A 17,951-nucleotide genomic window follows, 5' to 3' on the forward strand; every position below is an offset into this window, starting at 1 on the left:
GGAAGTGCGGGTCCGCAATTCCGTATCCGGGAAGCACATTGTGCGGCCCCATAGAAATGAATGGGTCCGCAATTCCGTTCCGCAAAATGCAGAACGAAATTGCGGACGTGTGAATGGGGCCTAAGACTTAAAAGCTGTATTCCAGGATTCTACAAGTGATGGCCTGTCTTATTGGTGGTGGTCCGACACCCATCAGTTCCGGTGCCGTAGCGACACTCTTCCACCTGCTGCATAGTGGATGGAGCCGGTTTCCCCCTGGTCAGTTCAATGACAGCAGCGCTGCACTACGAAGTGGACAGAGCTGTATAGTTCCAGTGCCAGACCTACTGCAGCACGGCTGTTGGACCCCTGCCAATTAGATAGTGATGGTCAATAGTGAGGATAGAACATAAGTTGTAAAATCTTGGAACACCCCTTTAAGGCCTTTTTACATGGGCTGAGGATTGGGACAATTGTCAGAAATGAGCGTAGTTCGTAGAAAATTCTCGTTCATCGGTGATCACCTCTTTTATGCGGCACATTATTGTTTGCAGGCAGCAGGTCGTCTGTGTAAATGGGGCTGTGCGGCCGGCAAACAATGAATCGGTATGGGGACAAGCGATCGCAGTGGTGACCATTCATTCCCATACAGAGGAGATATTGCTCCATGTGAATGCAGCTATAATAACTGCTCAAAGATAAGGCAAATATTGGGACCAAATGGTTGGTTATGAGGAGTCTGGGAATCGGCCTGTGTAAGAAGGCCATCCATGCCTAAACAAAAAGCTCTGCCCTAAATCTCCTATTCCCATATGAAATAAAGCAATAAGAGGCAGGAAGGGTGCGGCAGTGCTAGTATATTGTAATCATATACACACCTTTATTTCCCAACTCCAAATTCATTAACATGGGTGACACAGCGACTACTTACAGCTATCTGCCAAAATGCCACAATAACACTGATCTGCTGCCTCATACACACAGCCCTATCCAATCTGGGGTTCGCAATATACAGGGACTGTCTGTGTTGCATCCGCATTTTCTGCGGACCCATTAATTTCAATGGGTCCATGGTCTGTGTTTTGCGGCCAAGTATAGGACATGTTCTATCTTTTTACGTAATGGACATACGGATGCTTTCTGCATCTGTATGTCCGTTATGCAAAAAGATAGAATATGTCCTCAAAATGCTGACCACGGACCCATTTAAGTCAACGGGTCCACAAAACAAATGCAGATGGCACACGGACCGCATCCATATTCGGTGGTCGTGTGTGTGTGAGGCCTAATGCTAATGTGTATGTGTAATAAATATAGTTGCGTAAGAAACATAGTTACCTGCCAAAAGGGACATTTATGATATGCTATAGCCTCCGTTGACTGTGAGGATTGGCCTGATGGATATATAAATATAGGGGTGGCACAGTGGCTAGCACTGGTGGTGCCGTGCAGCGCTAGGGTCCTAGGTTCGAATCCGACCAAGGACAACTCCAAGCATGGAGCTTGTATGTACTCCCCATGTTTCCCGCACTCCAAAGACATACTGATAGGGAACTTAAATTGTGAGCCCCATTGGGGACAGCTTGATGCTAATGTCTGTAAAGCGCTGTGGAATATGTCAGTGCTATACCGTTAGGGCATAAAATAAATAAAAATATATTTAAAAACTTTATTAATGGCCAGCAGTCCGATAGTCCATCAGATCCTCGCCAAGAAAAATAAGTGTGTGAATAGGTGATGATGCCTTATGTAACCCTTTCATAATTCCCATGCACTTTAATGACATCAGCACTATGTAGTCAGAGAAATCCAAAGATTTCACAAGATATACGGAGCTGAGTGTGACAGGAAAAGCTCAGTCATGCATCTGCCCTCCAGCCTTGGATACAACTCACGGCCACATAAGCATTACAAAGCAGGGCATTAGCATACGATGGCCAGGGGACATTTTGTAATAGGCCGGGTACATGGGGCTCTGTCAAAATGTTCTCACCTATACTAGGGTATGATCAGCGCAGCAAAATGTATATACCCATATCCTGAAGAGAGACACTTATCACATGATGCAGCAATTTCTAACCTGACTATTGCAAAGGCTGGCTATACAGGAGGTACCCTCGGCAGAATCCTCGCGGCCCCCTTATATGTGAATGTGCCACTGCCAAAGCCGCCATGCAGAAGACCGTATTTTGGTCCAATCCTTATTTTCTGAGGATCGGATGCCGTCCACATCCATGTGTCTGTTCCACCGTCCCGCAAGAAACAAATTAAACATGTCCTATTCTTGCCCATTTTGCAGACAAGAATAGGAGTTTTTAACTGCGGACGTGCGGGACAGGAAATTGCAGAATGCACGCAACGGAAAACAGATACAGTTGTGTGCACGAGGCATTACCCTGCTGTGAGCGAAAGGATTGGTTATGTGGAAATCTAACAGTCGGGGGGGGGGGGGGGTCGGGGCTCCATACATTCGCCACTGTAGAACCATGGTCACTTTCCTTATCTGCAATACATTTATAGATACCCTCAAGATAGCAGATTTATCAGAACTTGTTCAAGGAAAAGTAGCCATGAGCCCGCGGGTGTGCGGCATGGTAGATGGAAAGTCCTTCTTACCTGTCGGATAAAGATTTCTCTCCAACTCAAACCAGATGGGATTCTTGCTGTGGACGTAGATGGACAGGGACTCGCCCTTGTGAGCGTACACCTTTACAACATTCAGCTCTTCTTTGGGCGGCATTAGGTCAGACAGGTTGTCAGGGCTCAGTGCAGGGAACGATGAGCCGGCATCGGCTCGCAGCTTTCTCCTGTTAAAAACCAAATGGCATTTAACTCCCTAACACACAGTAAAATCAGAAAAAATGTCCTGAAAAGTCACTTTTTTACTCTAGCTTTTGAATTAAAGTTTCAAATAGACATAGTTGTCACACAACTCAGGTGCAATAAGTGCACTTTAGGCCTCTTTCAGATGAGTGTGTCCTGTGGGGAAATCTCGCTTCGTGTATGAGCGCAATTCCCCGTTCTGGACACTAATCATTTCTCAGGAGTGCATGGCATTAGGGCCGTTTCACACGAGCAGATGCCGTGCGTGGCATCCGCTCCGTGAAAGACAGCCAAAACCCGATGCAGACAGCAGAAGCACGGAGCATTAACATGACGGATAATGCTCCGTGCCTCTCTGTGATCTCTTTACTACGAAATCACAGTGACAACTTTATCTCGCTGTGATTTCGTAGTAAAGAGATCACAGAGAGGCACGGAGCATTATCCGTCATGTTAATGCTCCGTGCCTCTGCAGTCTGCATCGGGTTTTGGCTGTCTTTCACGTAGCGGATGCCACGCACGGCATCCGCTCGTGTGAAACAGCCCTTATACTGATTTATAATTCTGTGTGTCTCTGAATGACATAGAGCTGTCAGTATAATTCAGTAGATAAAGGGGCATATTTTTTTTCCGTGTAGCTGTATGAGATCTTGAATTTTGAGGGGCAATTTGGAGTTTTTATATGAACCAAGTTGGGATACATATGTTTACAATGTATTAACGTATATCAAATGCAATTTTTTTTTTTGGGGGGGGCAGCAATTTCAACCGTTTTCTAGAATTTATTCATAACATGAAGGGTTAATGTCCCAATCCATTGCTAAGAACTTATCCAGTTCTAGGACGGTTGTTACACGAATCAGCCAAACCCTGTCTGGTCAACCTATCTGTGAGCCTGGATTCCAAGCCAATCAGTGTCCAATCCCAGAGACAGACGGGGATTTAAAAGGGTATGACGGTTAGAGAAAGTTATACCCTACGCACAGAATCAGTAGGGGTTCTAACTCTAGGACTCCCACTGTTAACGAGAATGGGCGTCCCATACCCCATGGAGACACCTGAAATGGACACCATCACTGCAGCGCTCCAATAGAAATAAATGAAGTGGAAAACGCACTGCATCCGCACTTGCTTCCGTATACAATGCGTTTTTCACGCAGCCCCATTCACTTCTACGGGGCCAGGACTGTGTGAAAAACGCTGAATATAGAACATGCTGCGTTTTTCATGTAACGCAGAACTGTACACCGACCCATTGAAATAAATGGTTCAGGATTCAGTGCGGGTGCTATGCGTTCTCGTCACGCATTGCTCCCGTGCAGAAAACTCTTCCGTGTGAAAGGGGCAATAGACTTTATGGTTTCTTTCTGGATTAACCCCTTGTCTACTGATTTGGCTCCTACCGTCTCTCCTGGCTTTGACTCTGGCTTGTATGTCTCTGCTCCCTGACATCTTATAGGTCTGCTATCTGTGGGCTTGCCCCTGCTTTCCGACACCTTACTCAGCAGAGGTAACCTGCGTCCCTAGAAGCCAATTTCAACATTAAATCATCATTTCTGGGCAGCAGATCGTGCTGTGTGATCTGCTGCCCAGAAACAAAGAATATGTATGAGGTGTTTACCAGAAAAGACTGGTCTGGTAAGTGACCCAGCAGCCTACTCAAGGTCTGTCACTAGTTTACAGGGTCCTCAGTTAGGGCACGATAAAAGGGATGACAGGTTTCCTTTAAGGAGCCAAGAAAAGTTTACATCTACTCAAACGGGTTTCTCCCTGTTATACAGTGACGGAATATCATTAGAAGGTGCCATCCCTTAATGATTGCTGGGCCCCTACTGTTCATAAGAATGAAGGGACCCTGCTTTTACTCTCGTCTGTAGAGATGAGCGAACTTCTGTTTTAAGTTCGGCGTCTAAAGTTCGGCTTCCGGTTAGCGGAGAATCCCGATCTGGAACCGGATATGGATTCCGACTTCCGTTGTGGTCCGTGGTAGCGGAATCAATAATGGCCGATTATTGATTCCGCTACCACGGACCACAACGGAAGTCGGAATCCATATCCGGTTCCAGATCGGGATTCTCCGCTAACCGGAAGCCGAACTTTAGACGCCGAACTTAAAACAGAAGTTCGCTCATCTCTACTCGTCTGTTGTTCCCCTGACCACCACTACACATGAAACCACAATGCGGACCCATTTAAATGGCTGGCAGCACCGCAGTTCAGGGAAAACTGAAAAGGGAACCCAATACTTCCACCAGTGCTGGTGTCCAGAGGATTTCGCGCACATAAATCCGCAATGGCAAATCTGCAGTGCTTCAGTCACATGTGAATGCACGCCTAGGCCTCATGCACATGACTGTATGTATTTAATACTCACAAAATATGGATACCGGCCATGTGCATCCAGCACTTTCCTCAGTCCCTATACAGAAAAGCCAGAGAAGTACAGGACGTGTTCTATCATTTGTGGAGCAGCCACGTGGATGCCATCCGTGTGCTATCTGCATTTTTTGCGGCCGTATAGAAATGAATGTCTAAAACCGCAAAAAAAAAATGTCAAGTGCATGTGGCCTTAGGGCTCATTCACACGACCGTATGAATAAGCCTGCAATTTTGCAAAACGAGTGCGGACCCATTCATTTTAATGGGGCAGCAAAAGATGTGGACAGCACACCGCGCTATGCGCTCCATTCACACGTCCGCAATTTCGTTTCGCATTTTGCGGAAATGGAATTGCGGACCCATTCATTTCCGAATCCGCACTTCCGTTCCGCCAAAAAATAGAACATGTCCTATTCTTGTCCGCAATTGCGGACAAGAACAGGCATATTCTATTAGTGACGGCAATGTGCGGTCCGCAAAATGCAGAACGCACATTGCTGCTGTCCGTGTTTTGCCTATCCGCAAAACACGTTGCGGATGTGTGAATGGAGCTTTTTGGTTGGATTTCCCAGACTGAACACTGCTCCTCTAACCCGAACTCACAGCATCATAATGACTTGTGATGCTGAGAGTTCCTGTCTGACCACAAGTCTACTGACAGTACTCACTTAAAGGGGTTGTCCGGGTTTAGAGCTGAACCCGTACATACCTCAATTTTCACCCCGGCAGCCCCCCTGACTTGAGCATCGGAGCAGTTTATGCTCCGACGCTTTCCTTTGGCCTGCGCTAAATCGCGCAGGGCAAAGGCATTTTTTGGAGATCCGGTGACGTACTGGGGCTCTCCATGGGGCTGACAGGAAGCCCGGTGACGTCACCAGCACTGATGGGCAGGATTTATAGCTGCCCTAGCCAGTAAAACGGCTAGGGCAGCGCTAAAGCCCGCCCATCAGAGCCGGTGACGTCACCGAACACACTGCCGGACTGAAGTTTACTCCCGGCAGTGTGTTATGATAAACAAAAGAGCCCGTGCCCTGCGCGATCACCGCATGCTCACGCATGCACAGTGCCGGCATAGAGTTCCTTCCCTGTGCTGTGCTGGAAGGAACTGCACATGCGCGAGCTCGCTCACCGCAAGATTATGCCGATCTCACTTTGTGAGGAAGGAGGAGATTTCTGGATACAGGCGGTGCTGGGCTCCTTCACAAGGGCGCGTGGCTGGGCTACAGAACGGTTAGTGCAGCCCCTTGGGCTCCTTATCAGGCTGATTTACATACCGTATTTTTCGCCGTATAAGACGCACTTTTTTCCCCCCAAAAGTGGGGGGAAAATAGCAGTGCGTCTTATACGGCGAATGTAGCTTATTTTGCCCAGTTTTCAATGATACACCCGCCGCGATGCCGCGCGGCGGGTGTATCAGCTGTGAGGGAGGAGGGGCTGGGGGCGGCATCTGCATTAATAATGACAGCGGGGCCCGTGCAGTGACTATTCTACTACACAGGCCCCGCTCACTGTATAATCATATCTCTCTAATAGTTAATTGTTCTATGCATGTAATCGCATAATGAGCGCTAATGAGCGCTGTGTATTACCGTACTTAAAACTAGCAGCGCTCGCCGTTCGGAGCAGAGAGGAGGCAGGAGGCAGGCCGGGAGGACGGGCACTTGCAGCGTGAGTCATACGTCACGCGCCTGCACCGCCCACTTATGAATGAAGCAGGCGGCGCAGGCGCGTGACGTATGACTCACGCTGCAAGTGCCCGTCCTCCCGGCCTGCCTCCTGCCTCCTCTCTGCTCCGAACGGCGAGCGCTGCTAGTTTTAAGTACGGTAATACACAGCGCTCATTAGCGCTCATTATGCGATTACATGCATAGAACAATTAACTATTAGAGAGATATGATTATACAGTAAGCGGGGCCTGTGTAGTAGAATAGTCACTGCACGGGCCCCGCTGTCATTAAAGCAGATGCGACCCCCACCCCCTGTATTGAGGGTCATTCACTACAGGGACACTTATGGAGGGGATCTGTGGATGACAGCATAAGATGCTATATATGTGTCATTCACAGATCCTCATCCTCATAACAGTGCCATCCAGAGAGGATCCCCCATAAGTGTCACCCACAGATCCCCCATAAGTGTCACCCACAGATCCCCCATAAGTGTCACCCACAGATCCCCCATAAGTGTCACCCACAGATCCCCCATAAGTGTCACCCACAGATCCCCCATAACAGTGCCACCCACAGATCCCCCATAACAGTGCGTCACCCACAGACCACAATTAGTTCAAAACCCACCAAAAGCACACCTTTTTGGTTCAAAATATTTTTTTTCTTATTTTCCTCCTCAAAAACCTAGGTGCGTCTTATAGGCCGGTGCGTCTTATACGGCGAAAAATACGGTATATAAAATCATTTTTTACACTCAATAAAACCACTCAGAGATATGGGACAGGTATATTGCGGACATGCTAGCTGCGATCTAGCCGTGGATGTCCACATCTCTATAGGATAAAAGGAGGTGACAGAATCCCTTTACGGCCATGAGCTCTGTACAAGGAGACCCGTGGTCAGGAAGGAATATCCAGCATTATAAATCATAATGATGCCGTGACATGGGATAAGAGGGGAAGTTCTGTCCAGGAAACACGGCCATCACACAAAGTGCGCTGCCCGGACTGAATATGCTCATGTGCAAATAGCCTCATGGTGGTTTTAAACTAAGGCCACGTTCACATACCCGATTCTGTGCCAAAAAGCTGCTCGGTTTATATCGGCCACTACCCCAACAGAAAAAATTCCCTTTTTTGGCACAGTCACAGCTTTAATGTGGTTGTGCAGCCAGTACACATGGACAACCAATTGGTAATGAATATCTGATGGGTGGAGGTCACCCAGCCACCCCGCTGATCAGCTGTTTGAAGTGGAGGCCCCCTATATGTGAGCACTACTCCCTCTGAGCATCGTCTCTGAGGCTAGTGTAATTACAAATACTTCTTCCATTCACTTGTATCGGATGAGCACTTGTAATTATACTGCACTGCCAGCGACACGACGCGAAGTGTAATACGTGTAAGCGCCGCCTCCTCTCCAAACAGCTGATCGGTGGTGTGCCAGGTGTCGGACCTCCACCCATCAAATATTGGTGACCTATCCTGAGGATAGCTCATCAATACAAACAGGCTGCACTAACCTTTAATATTGATGACCTATCCTCAGGAAAGGTAATCAATATCAGATCAGCAGGGGTCTGACACCCGGCTGTATGAAGGGAAGGCGCGCACAGTACACGTGTCGGCTCCCTTCTCGACATAGCAGTGAGCAGGAAGAAAGAAGGGAGACGGCGCGTGCCTTACCCTTGTGTGGGACCCCCGCTGATCTGATATATCCTGAGGATAGGTCATCGATATTCAAAGATCTGAGAACACCTTCAATGGCCATACGCCCTTTGGTGTTAACTGGACCCAAGTCAGTTTTTTTTTTTTTTAGCAAGGTTTGGAGTGGCATTTTAAGAGACTTTAGTTGCGTTTTTAACGACAGCATGCTGGAGGGAGGGAGGTGGGTCAGACATTTTCCTATAGACTTCTCTATAACAAATATAGATAAATAATAACAATACAAAAGTCATCCCAAAAAAGCTAATAAAAACGCGCGGCTTTCACTGCTGTGGTGTGGGGGAGGGGAGAAGCCTATATGCCAGAGAAGAGGGGTGAGAAATAGCCATGCTCTAAGGCCATATATACTACAGTAGTGCAGCCGGGGCGGGAGCCATAGTGGCGCTCGTCACCTGTCCGAGCCTTTCATGACCGTGTTGGACTTCACTTTGAAGGGCTTGGCGAACATGACTGAAGTCTACTATGAAGACAGCGACAAGAAGCAGGATGGACCGGTGTCAACAGGCAGCATGAATCATTCCTTGGGGGCCGCCATGTTTGGTCCGTCCCTCAATGCTGTTCCCCTGCAAACACGGTCCACCCGGAACTACTAGTCAGCTGTTGTGGCACTGACGTACTAGGAATCTGTGCTGTATCTGTATACTATTATATATGACAGAGTCAGAGTGTAAGCCAGAGAGAGCCCCAGGGTTGTCCCATATGGACATTACACCCTTTAATGTGCTGTCTACTATTATATATGACAGAGTGTAAGCCAGAGAGAGCCCCAGGGATGTCCCACCTGAACATCACACCCTTTAATGTGCTGCTCCTCCAAATCTGAGGTGATTGTGGGGTGTCCTGCTGCTGGAAACCCTGCCACCATCAAGTGGAGAAGCCAGACAGATATTTTTTTAATTTTGTTTGATTAGTCAGTTATACATTAGTGACAGTAGACAAAGAATGGACATGTTGCTGCGTTGTCTGCATTGTCCCTGGAAAATTTTCGAAAATATGATTTTTCAAAAGCAGGCGTTGATGGAAATAATAGTCTGCAAATTGTACCCGCAAAGCAGTCTCATTCTTCAGATGCCCCCATACAATTGGTTATATGATAAAGTCCCAATGGTGAAACATTCATCTGTTGGGCTTTGTTCACATTGCCGTCCTCCGTCAGCAGTTCTGCCACTTGACATGAAAAAAAGCAACATGCAGCACAATTCTTTCCATCGAAACAACAAAACCCCTTCAGACCCGATGTCAGTCAGTAGGGTCCATGGAGTACTATTTGGAAATGTCATGCAGCAGCATTGTGTGGTATGAGCATGACATGCCGAGATGCAGATGTGAAGAGACTAGCCCATGTAGATAACACTGCTAACTTAGCACTAAGTACACGTTGGCACCAAAATAGGCAAACTAAACGCTAGCAAATTTACCTAGAATAATCGTCAGGCAAGATGAATCCCAATACACTAAAATATTTTATATTTTATCATGACTGGTATCATTTTTCTCTTGAGCTACCACCTGCTTCCATAGATTTATTAATGTGTCACAGACTAAGGCCCCCTGCACACGAACGTGTGCACCCCGTGGTCGTGCTGCGGCCCAAAAATGCGGGCCGCAATGCACGAACACGGTCCATGGGGCAGTGGATCGCAAAAAGATAGGACATGTTCTATCTTTTTGTGGAACGGAAGTACGGGACGAAACCCCACGGAAGCACTCCGTAGTGCTTCCGTAGGGTCTCGTTCTGCACCATTCCACATCTCTGAATTTGTGGACCCATTTAAGTGAATAGATTCGCATCCGTGATGCGGAATGCCCACGGAACGGCACCCGTGTATTGTGGATCGGCAAATGCGGAACGGGAAGCACACGTTGGTGTGCAGGGGGCCTAAAGGCGGGTTTACATGTCCCCATGTAACAGCCGATCGTCGGGAAGGAAGTGACAGTCGGCTGCTCGTTCAGTGATGGAGACGCACATTTACATGCAGTGATCTTTTTCACTGTATGAGGATCGGGGATCGCTATTGTGACCCCCTCGTCCCCATACAGAATCATGGCTAATGAGCAGCAGATCGCTGTTTAGACTGCACGATCTGCTGGCCAGAAACAATGATCACCCGATGAACGAGCGATACTCGTTTAGAAACGACATCCCTCCGAGAATTTACCAAGGGGTGTAGTGAGCATTTTGACCTCGCAGGTGTTTTGCAAAACCTAATACACAGCAGATAATGCAGTCAAAATTGCAATTTTTACATAGATATGTAATTTCAGTGCCCGATACGTTGTGTCCAGTGTGAAAAGTAATCACCTGCTGGGCACAAGGTATGGGGCACCTTTGCGCTGCAATCTGCGCCAGAAAAACACCTAATTTAGGCGTACTTCTGTTTAATAAATGACCCCCCTTGTGCTGACAACTGTAGAGGCCGTGGGGTGAAATAATAAATTGAAGAAGTGACCTAATTTTGGAAACTAGATACCTCAAAGTATTTATTAACGGACCAAGCAAACATTTTGACCCCACAGGTGTTTTGCAAAAACGTATGCACCTTAGGGCTCATGCACATGGCCGTCGCCTGGCCGTGGCCATATTGTGGCCCGCATACGGCGGGTCCACAATACACGGGCACCGGGCCGTATGCATCCTGCATCACGGACCCATTCGCTTCAATGGGTCCGCAATCCGGGAGATGCGGAATGGAGGCACGGAACGGAAGCCCACAGAGTGCTTCCGTGGGTTCACTGTCCGTGCCTCCGCACCGCAAAAAAGTAGCGCATGCATTAAAGTTGAATGGGTCTGGATCTGTCTGCGGCTGCCGCACGGATGTTGCCGTGCATTGGGGACTGCAAATTGCGGTCCCCAATGCACGGAACGGCCAGCACACGGTTGTGTGCATAAGCCCTTAGATGGTGCAAAATGAAAATTTCAATTTGAAAAGCCATTTTCTGGGAACCATACTTCTCTTATTTTTCTCTCCGCTGAGCTGTGTGGGGGCTTTTTTTTTTTTTTGCGGAATGAGTTGCCATCATCATTGATTCTATTTTGAAATACATATGACTTTTTGATAAATTTGTATTTTCTTTTTTTTTTGGGAAGCCGGATAAATGACATATTATGTTTATTCTGCTGGTCAGTATGATTACAGAGATATCATTTTTCTGTATATTATTTTCAGGTTTTGCTACTTTTACACAATTAATACATTTTTGGGAGAGAAAAAAAACAGTTTTTGTGTGACCATTTTTGAGAGACATATTTTTCTAGCAATGGTCTTGTGTGAGAATTCGTTTTTTGCGGGATGAGGTGACATTTTCATTGGTACCATAAGATTTGTAATATTATGTTTTTTCGGGAGGAAAGGTGAAAAAAATTGTTGTTCTGGCAATTTTTTACTAAATTTTGTGGCATTCACCTGATGGAGTAGATCATGTGATATTTTTATAAAGCAGGTTATTATGGACACGGCATTACCAAATTGTCTTATTTTTTTCAGTGTTCGGCCCCTTTCACACGAGCGTGACGGATTAGGTCCGGATGCGTTCAGTGAAACTCGCACCATTTCGCAAGCAATTTCAGTCAGTTTTGTCTGCGATTGGTTCAGTTTGTTTCGTGCGGGTGCAATGCGCATTGATGCGTTTTTCACGAGCGTGATAAAAAACTGAATGTTAACGAACAACATCCCTTAGCAACCATCCGTGAAAAACGCATCGCATCCGCACTTGCTTTTTTCACTTCTATGGGGCCAGCGTTGCAGAAAAAACGCAGAATATAGAACATGCTCAGATTTTCACGCAACACACAAGTGATGCTGTCTGCAAGTGTGCTGTCTGCATCCGTGGCTCCGTTCCGCGGCCCCGCTAAAAAAAATAACATGTCCTATTCTTGTTCACGCTTTGCGGACAAGAATAGGCATTTATATTGCCGGCGCCCGTTCCATTCCGCAAATTGCAGAAGGCATCAATGGCGGCTTCCGTTGTTTGCGGAACGCAAAAAACGGCACGGCCGTGTGCATGAGGCCTCAGCCAAAGCCCAGTGCGGGTCAAAAGCACAGAACAGGTGCAGATACCTTCCCTTATACCTTATCTCTATGTAGGCTCCACTCCTGGTTTTGGCACATAATCACTGATGGAATTCCCGGATCAAAACATGGACATATGAATTAGGCCCCATTCACACGACTGTATTTTTGTGGATAGGATGCGGATCCATTCATTTAAATGGGTCAGCGAAAAATGCAGACAGCACACTGTGTGCTGTCCGCATCCATATGTCCATTAAGTAGTCCCGCTAAAAAGATAGAACATGGCCTATTCTTATCCGATTTGCGAACAAGCATAGGCAATGTTACAATGGATCCGCAAAAAAAACGGATGCAACACGGACGTCGTCCATATTTTTGCAGATCGCAAAATACATATGCTTATGTGAATGCACCCTTTGGCCCCTTTCCCACGAGCGAGTATTCCGCACAGGTGCAATGCGTGATGTGAACGCATTGCGCCCGCACTGAATCCGGACCCATTCATTTAAATGGGTCTGTGTACATGAGCGTTGGTTTTCACGCATCACTTGTTCACGCATGTTCTATATTCTGCGTTTTTCACGCAACGCTGGCCCCGTAGAAGTGAATGGAGCTGCGTGAAAATGCAATGCTTTTTTCACGGATGGTTGCTAAGAGATATTGTTTGTAAACCTTCAGTTTTTTATCATGCGCGTGAAAAATGCAACAATGCGCATTGCACCTGCACGATAAAAACTGAACAACTGAACGCATTCGCAGGCAAAACTGAATGAACTTGCTTGCGAAATCACGCATTTTTAACTGAACGCATCCGTACCGCTCGTTTGCAAGGGGCCTTAGGCTTTAGTATCCTGATTAATGGAGACTCTTCACACGTTAGGAATGTTTTAGCGAACCTTTGACAGTGTCCTCAGGCTCCTTCAGCGCTCTCCTATGTTAAAGGGGTTCTGCAGTTTGTTTGAACTGATGATCTATCCTCTGGATAGATCACCAGCATCTGATCGATGGGGGTCCGACCCCCGCTGATCAGCTGTTTTAGAAGGCAGTGGCGCTCCAGGAGCGCCGCGGCCTTCTCACTGTTTACTGCAGGCCCAGTGACGTCTCACGAAAAGTATAATGGCCTGGGCGCGGCTAGGCTCCATTCAAGTGAACAGAGCTTAGCCGCGCCCAGGCCATTGATACAAGTCGTGACGTCACTGGGCCAGCGGTAAACAGCGAGAAGGCCGCAGCGCTCCTGGAGCGCCGCTGCCTTCTCAAACAGCTGATCGGCGGGGGTCCCTGGGGTCGGACCCCGCTGATCAGATGCTGATGATCTATCCAGAGGATAGATCATCAGTTTTAACAAACTGCAGAACCCCTTTAACAGAGAATCTTTATAGCTAGCTAGGTTTGAGGTTACAAACTCAAATGATGTCTGACTTCACATCCTCAGTGGCAGCATTAGTCCCTGCTCTGTGAGCAACAGTACCCTCCCTTCTGTGAGAATACCCCACTGCACAAGATAGAGGGAGCTAGGGATCAGCCTTCTCATGCTGAGGCTGACCAGACAATCTTTGGGTGTCCCTAAAAACTGAATGGTCACCTATCAGAGTCAGCATACGCATGAGAGTCGACGTCACAGAGTCAGGGCTAGAGTCAGAGTCAGGGCTAGAGTCAAATTAACATTATTTTGATGTGTGGTGCTGACATCTGAGGATGTCCTAATATGAAGACTGTAGCAGTGGATGTGTAGTTGATGTGGCGCGGATCAGTGGGGCTAATCCGTGTCTTTTCTGTGCTGAGCCGGCAAGAATATACACACTCATTTGTCTAGCGGGTTATTTCTTTCCATGGTGTGGACAGCAATCTCACTGGATTTTTTCTGGAGCATGTGAACAAGGTTACAAAAACCACAATTCACAAGTTAGCAGATTTCATGAGGATTTTGGCAAGCACTATGGCCCGTGTGCTGCTGCCAACCCTGCACTAGACTATTGACTCTGATTTTAGGGTGGCGTCACACAGCATTTTTATGGCAGTGTTTTTCAGCCAAAGCCAGAAGTGGATCCAGCAGGAATGAGAAGTATAATTCCTTTATATTTTTCATTCCCTTCACCCCCTACATGTGGATGATGGTGCCTTGGAGTATTAAGGAGGTGTTGTGCACAATATCCTTTAAAATAATCATTTATGCAGGAAGCCATGATTTTGTAATGTATTTCTTTTGATTTTATTGATCCTATCTTCCGTTCTGAGCTGTGGTCACATGACCATGTCCATGCAGCTCTTTCTTATTTCCTGTGTTGTGTCCAAGGGCATGTCTGAGCAGTAACAGGGGCGGTGATAGGGGAGGTAACTAGTTGGTGGGAGGAGCTATAAACTAGCCGGGCGTTGTTGGGGCAGTGCTCGAGCTTTGGCAGAGAAAAGAGAAGTGCATCATGGATACAGTACAGGAGGTGCTACATAAAAGAAGCCAACTAGAGGGACTTGTGAAAATGGGTTTGAAGAGTCCAAAAAAAAAAAAAAAACATGGGCAAGATAAGCATATATATTAAAAACCCCTAATAATTCCAGAAAACCTCTTTCAAGAGTCTCTTCTGACTGTCACAGTCCCTCCCATGACAGAGGTGAGAAGATCTGAGAGACTGGCAGCACGTGAGGGTATCTGAGTCTTTTTGTTTTCATCTTGCAGCGTTGTTGTTTGGTAATGACCACACCTCTTGTCAGGTGCATCTTGTGGTCATTACTGAGGCTCTATTTAGTTCTGACTCACTGCTTACCATGCGGTTGATATTTCCTGCTGGAGTTGGTTGAGCTGGTGTGTTGTTCCATTGGATCTCCTGCTCCTTCATTCTTCTTTAAGCTAAGTGCATGTTGTTGTTCACTTGCGTGTGTTGTTGTCTAGGCCTCAGGGAGACGCCGATTCCTTCATCTGGGGAGGAACCAGTAGTCTCATTCAGGGCCGGTTCTAGGTGAAATGGGGCCCTGGGGCGAAAAACAATAAGGGGCCCCCCATGACACTTGATGACTTTTACAGAAGAAACTGTATATTTTGGGGCACAGTGTAGGCTCTATGTGTATAACATAAACATATTTCATATGAAAACTTACAGTTACTTGGCTTGGCCCTTGGGGATCTCGGACGCCACTTCCACACTTTGGCCGGGGGCTCGGCGGAGCTGATGATGTGTTTTATCCTAATGAGAAAGATTTCATAATAAGAATTTGGAGAAGGGGCAGAGGGATAGCAGAGCAGGGAGAGGATGGTGCTGCTACTAGGGGGTCATACCATGTGGGAGTAATAACGCCCACCATAATGCCCCCCCAGTAGAAATAATTCTCCTTATAATGTGACAGTGCAAAAAATACCCCCTTGTAATGCCCCCAGTTGAGCTTATGTCCCCATAGTGCCTCCATAATGTGCCAGTATAAAATACCCCTATATAGTGACCCCAGTAAATGCCCCCATAGTGCTCCTCTCCCCCCTAGTGCCCCCCATAATGTACCAGTATAAAATGCCCGATATATAGTGCGCCAGTAGATGCCCTCAGTGTCCCCCATAATTTGTAAGCATAAAATACCCCTTCTCAGCACCCCCGTAGATGACCCCATAGTAGTCCTCTCCCCCCTTCCCCATAGTAGCAACCACAATGTGTCCCAGTATAAAATGCCCCTATACAGAGCCCCCATATAAAATAACCGTTCTTTTTGGCCTCAGTAGATGCCCCTATAGTGCCACAAATAATGTGCCAGTAAGAAGTGCCCCCATAGATGTCCCCCAATAATGTGCCAGTAAAATGTGCCCTCATAGATGCCCCCCAATCATGTGCCAGTAGCCTGAGCCCCCATCAACATGTGCCAGTAGCCATAGGCTGCCCCCCCTATCATGTGCCAGTAGCCATAGGGCCCCCCTATCATGTGCCACTAGCCATAGGGCCTCCCCTATCATGTACCACTAGCCATAGGGCCCCCCTATCATGTGCCACTAGCCATAGGGCCCCCCTATCATGTGCCACTAGCCATAGGGCCCCCCTATCATGTGCCACTAGCCATAGGGCTCCCCCTATCATGTGCCACTAGCCATAGGGCCCCCCTATCATGTGCCAGTAGCCATAGGGCCCCCCCTATCATGTGCCAGTAGCCATGGGGCCCCCCTATTATGTGCCACTAGCCATAGGGCCCCCCTATCATGTGCCACTAGCCATAGGACCCCCCTATCATGTGCCACTAGCCATAGGGCCCCCCTATCATGTGCCACTAGCCATAGGGCCCCCCCCCCCTTATCATGTGCCACTAGCCGCCAGTATTGTACAGAAAAAAAAAAAAAACACTTATACTTACCTCCTTGGCAGCGATGTGATGCAGACCTCTTCCGGCCTGTGTCCCGCGCTGTGTACAGCTCAGGCGGCGCGATGACATCATCGCGCCGCCTGCGCCGGCCTCTGATAGGCTGCCGGCCTAGTGCCTGCAGCCTATCAGAGGAAGGGAAAGGGACACACCTCTCCCTCCCCTGCCGCACAGCGATACAGATGACTGGAAATGCTTCCACAATTGAAGCGCTCATCTCCGTGTGACACTGACTGTCCTGCCTGCCTAAATTTAGTTGCGGGCCGGCCCCTAAGGACTCGGGGGCCCGGGGGCAATTGCCCCCCTTGCCTCTATGGAAGCGCTGACCCTGGTCTCATTCCCTGCCACCACTCCCAGGGCCTTTCAGGGTCTCCACCAGGGCTAAGGTTCCGGTGTATGAGTATTTCCACCTTCAGGGTCTACTCATACGGGCAGGAGTCAGGGAGAGGTCTAGGGCAGGGGTAGGCAACCTCCGGCACTCCAGCTGTTGTAAAACTACAATTCCCACCATGCATAACTCCTCTGCTCTTCTAAGAATGCAGAGAGAAATGAATGGAGAATGGTGGGAGTTGCAGTTTCACAACAGCTGGAGTGACAAAGGTTGCTGACCCCTGGTCTAGGGGTTCCTAGGAGGTCACCATCCCTCTCCCTTAGCTTTGAGGTCTACACTCCGGTCTATTCCTTCTGTGTGTTATTCCCTCCCCATTACCCGTTTGACATGTCTGTTTAGTAACTACTTGCCTTCTTCCTACTAGAAGTTGATTAATGTATTAGCAGCAGTCTGCAACAAAGGTCCAGCTGGGTGTTACCAGTTGGCAGTGTGTCCCTGCACAGCCTGACACTATCTAATCAGCGCTGCCAGTGTCAGACACACCCAAACAACTGGTAGCACCAGTTGTACCTTTATTGCGAACTGCTAGCAATTCATTCATAAATGCCTAGTAGGAATAATAGAGAAACGGCATAAAGTCAAAAGAATAGCTGCTCCAGAATTGGTATTGCATGGGTATGCAAGGAGTCACTTAAAAAGACATATG

The 17,951-nt window shown here is 47.7% G+C and overlaps 1 protein-coding gene across 1 annotated transcript in view; it reads right to left on the reverse strand.

Annotated features, from left to right (window-relative positions):
- The window catches only part of EIF2D (eukaryotic translation initiation factor 2D), a 49,866-nt gene extending 40,739 nt beyond the window's left edge, over positions 1-9,127 (reverse strand). The window contains exons 1-2 of the mRNA XM_044286296.1: positions 8,968-9,127; positions 2,596-2,786 (exon numbers count right to left, since the gene is read on the reverse strand). Coding sequence (XP_044142231.1) covers positions 2,596-2,786; positions 8,968-9,023 — 247 coding nt within the window. The 5' untranslated portion in view covers positions 9,024-9,127. The remainder of the gene's footprint in view (positions 1-2,595; positions 2,787-8,967) is intronic.
- Positions 9,128-17,951: the final 8,824 nt, after the last annotated feature.

The sequence above is a fragment of the Bufo gargarizans genome, chromosome 3 (assembly GCF_014858855.1).
Source record: "Bufo gargarizans isolate SCDJY-AF-19 chromosome 3, ASM1485885v1, whole genome shotgun sequence".
Taxonomy (NCBI): Eukaryota; Metazoa; Chordata; class Amphibia; order Anura; family Bufonidae; genus Bufo; species Bufo gargarizans.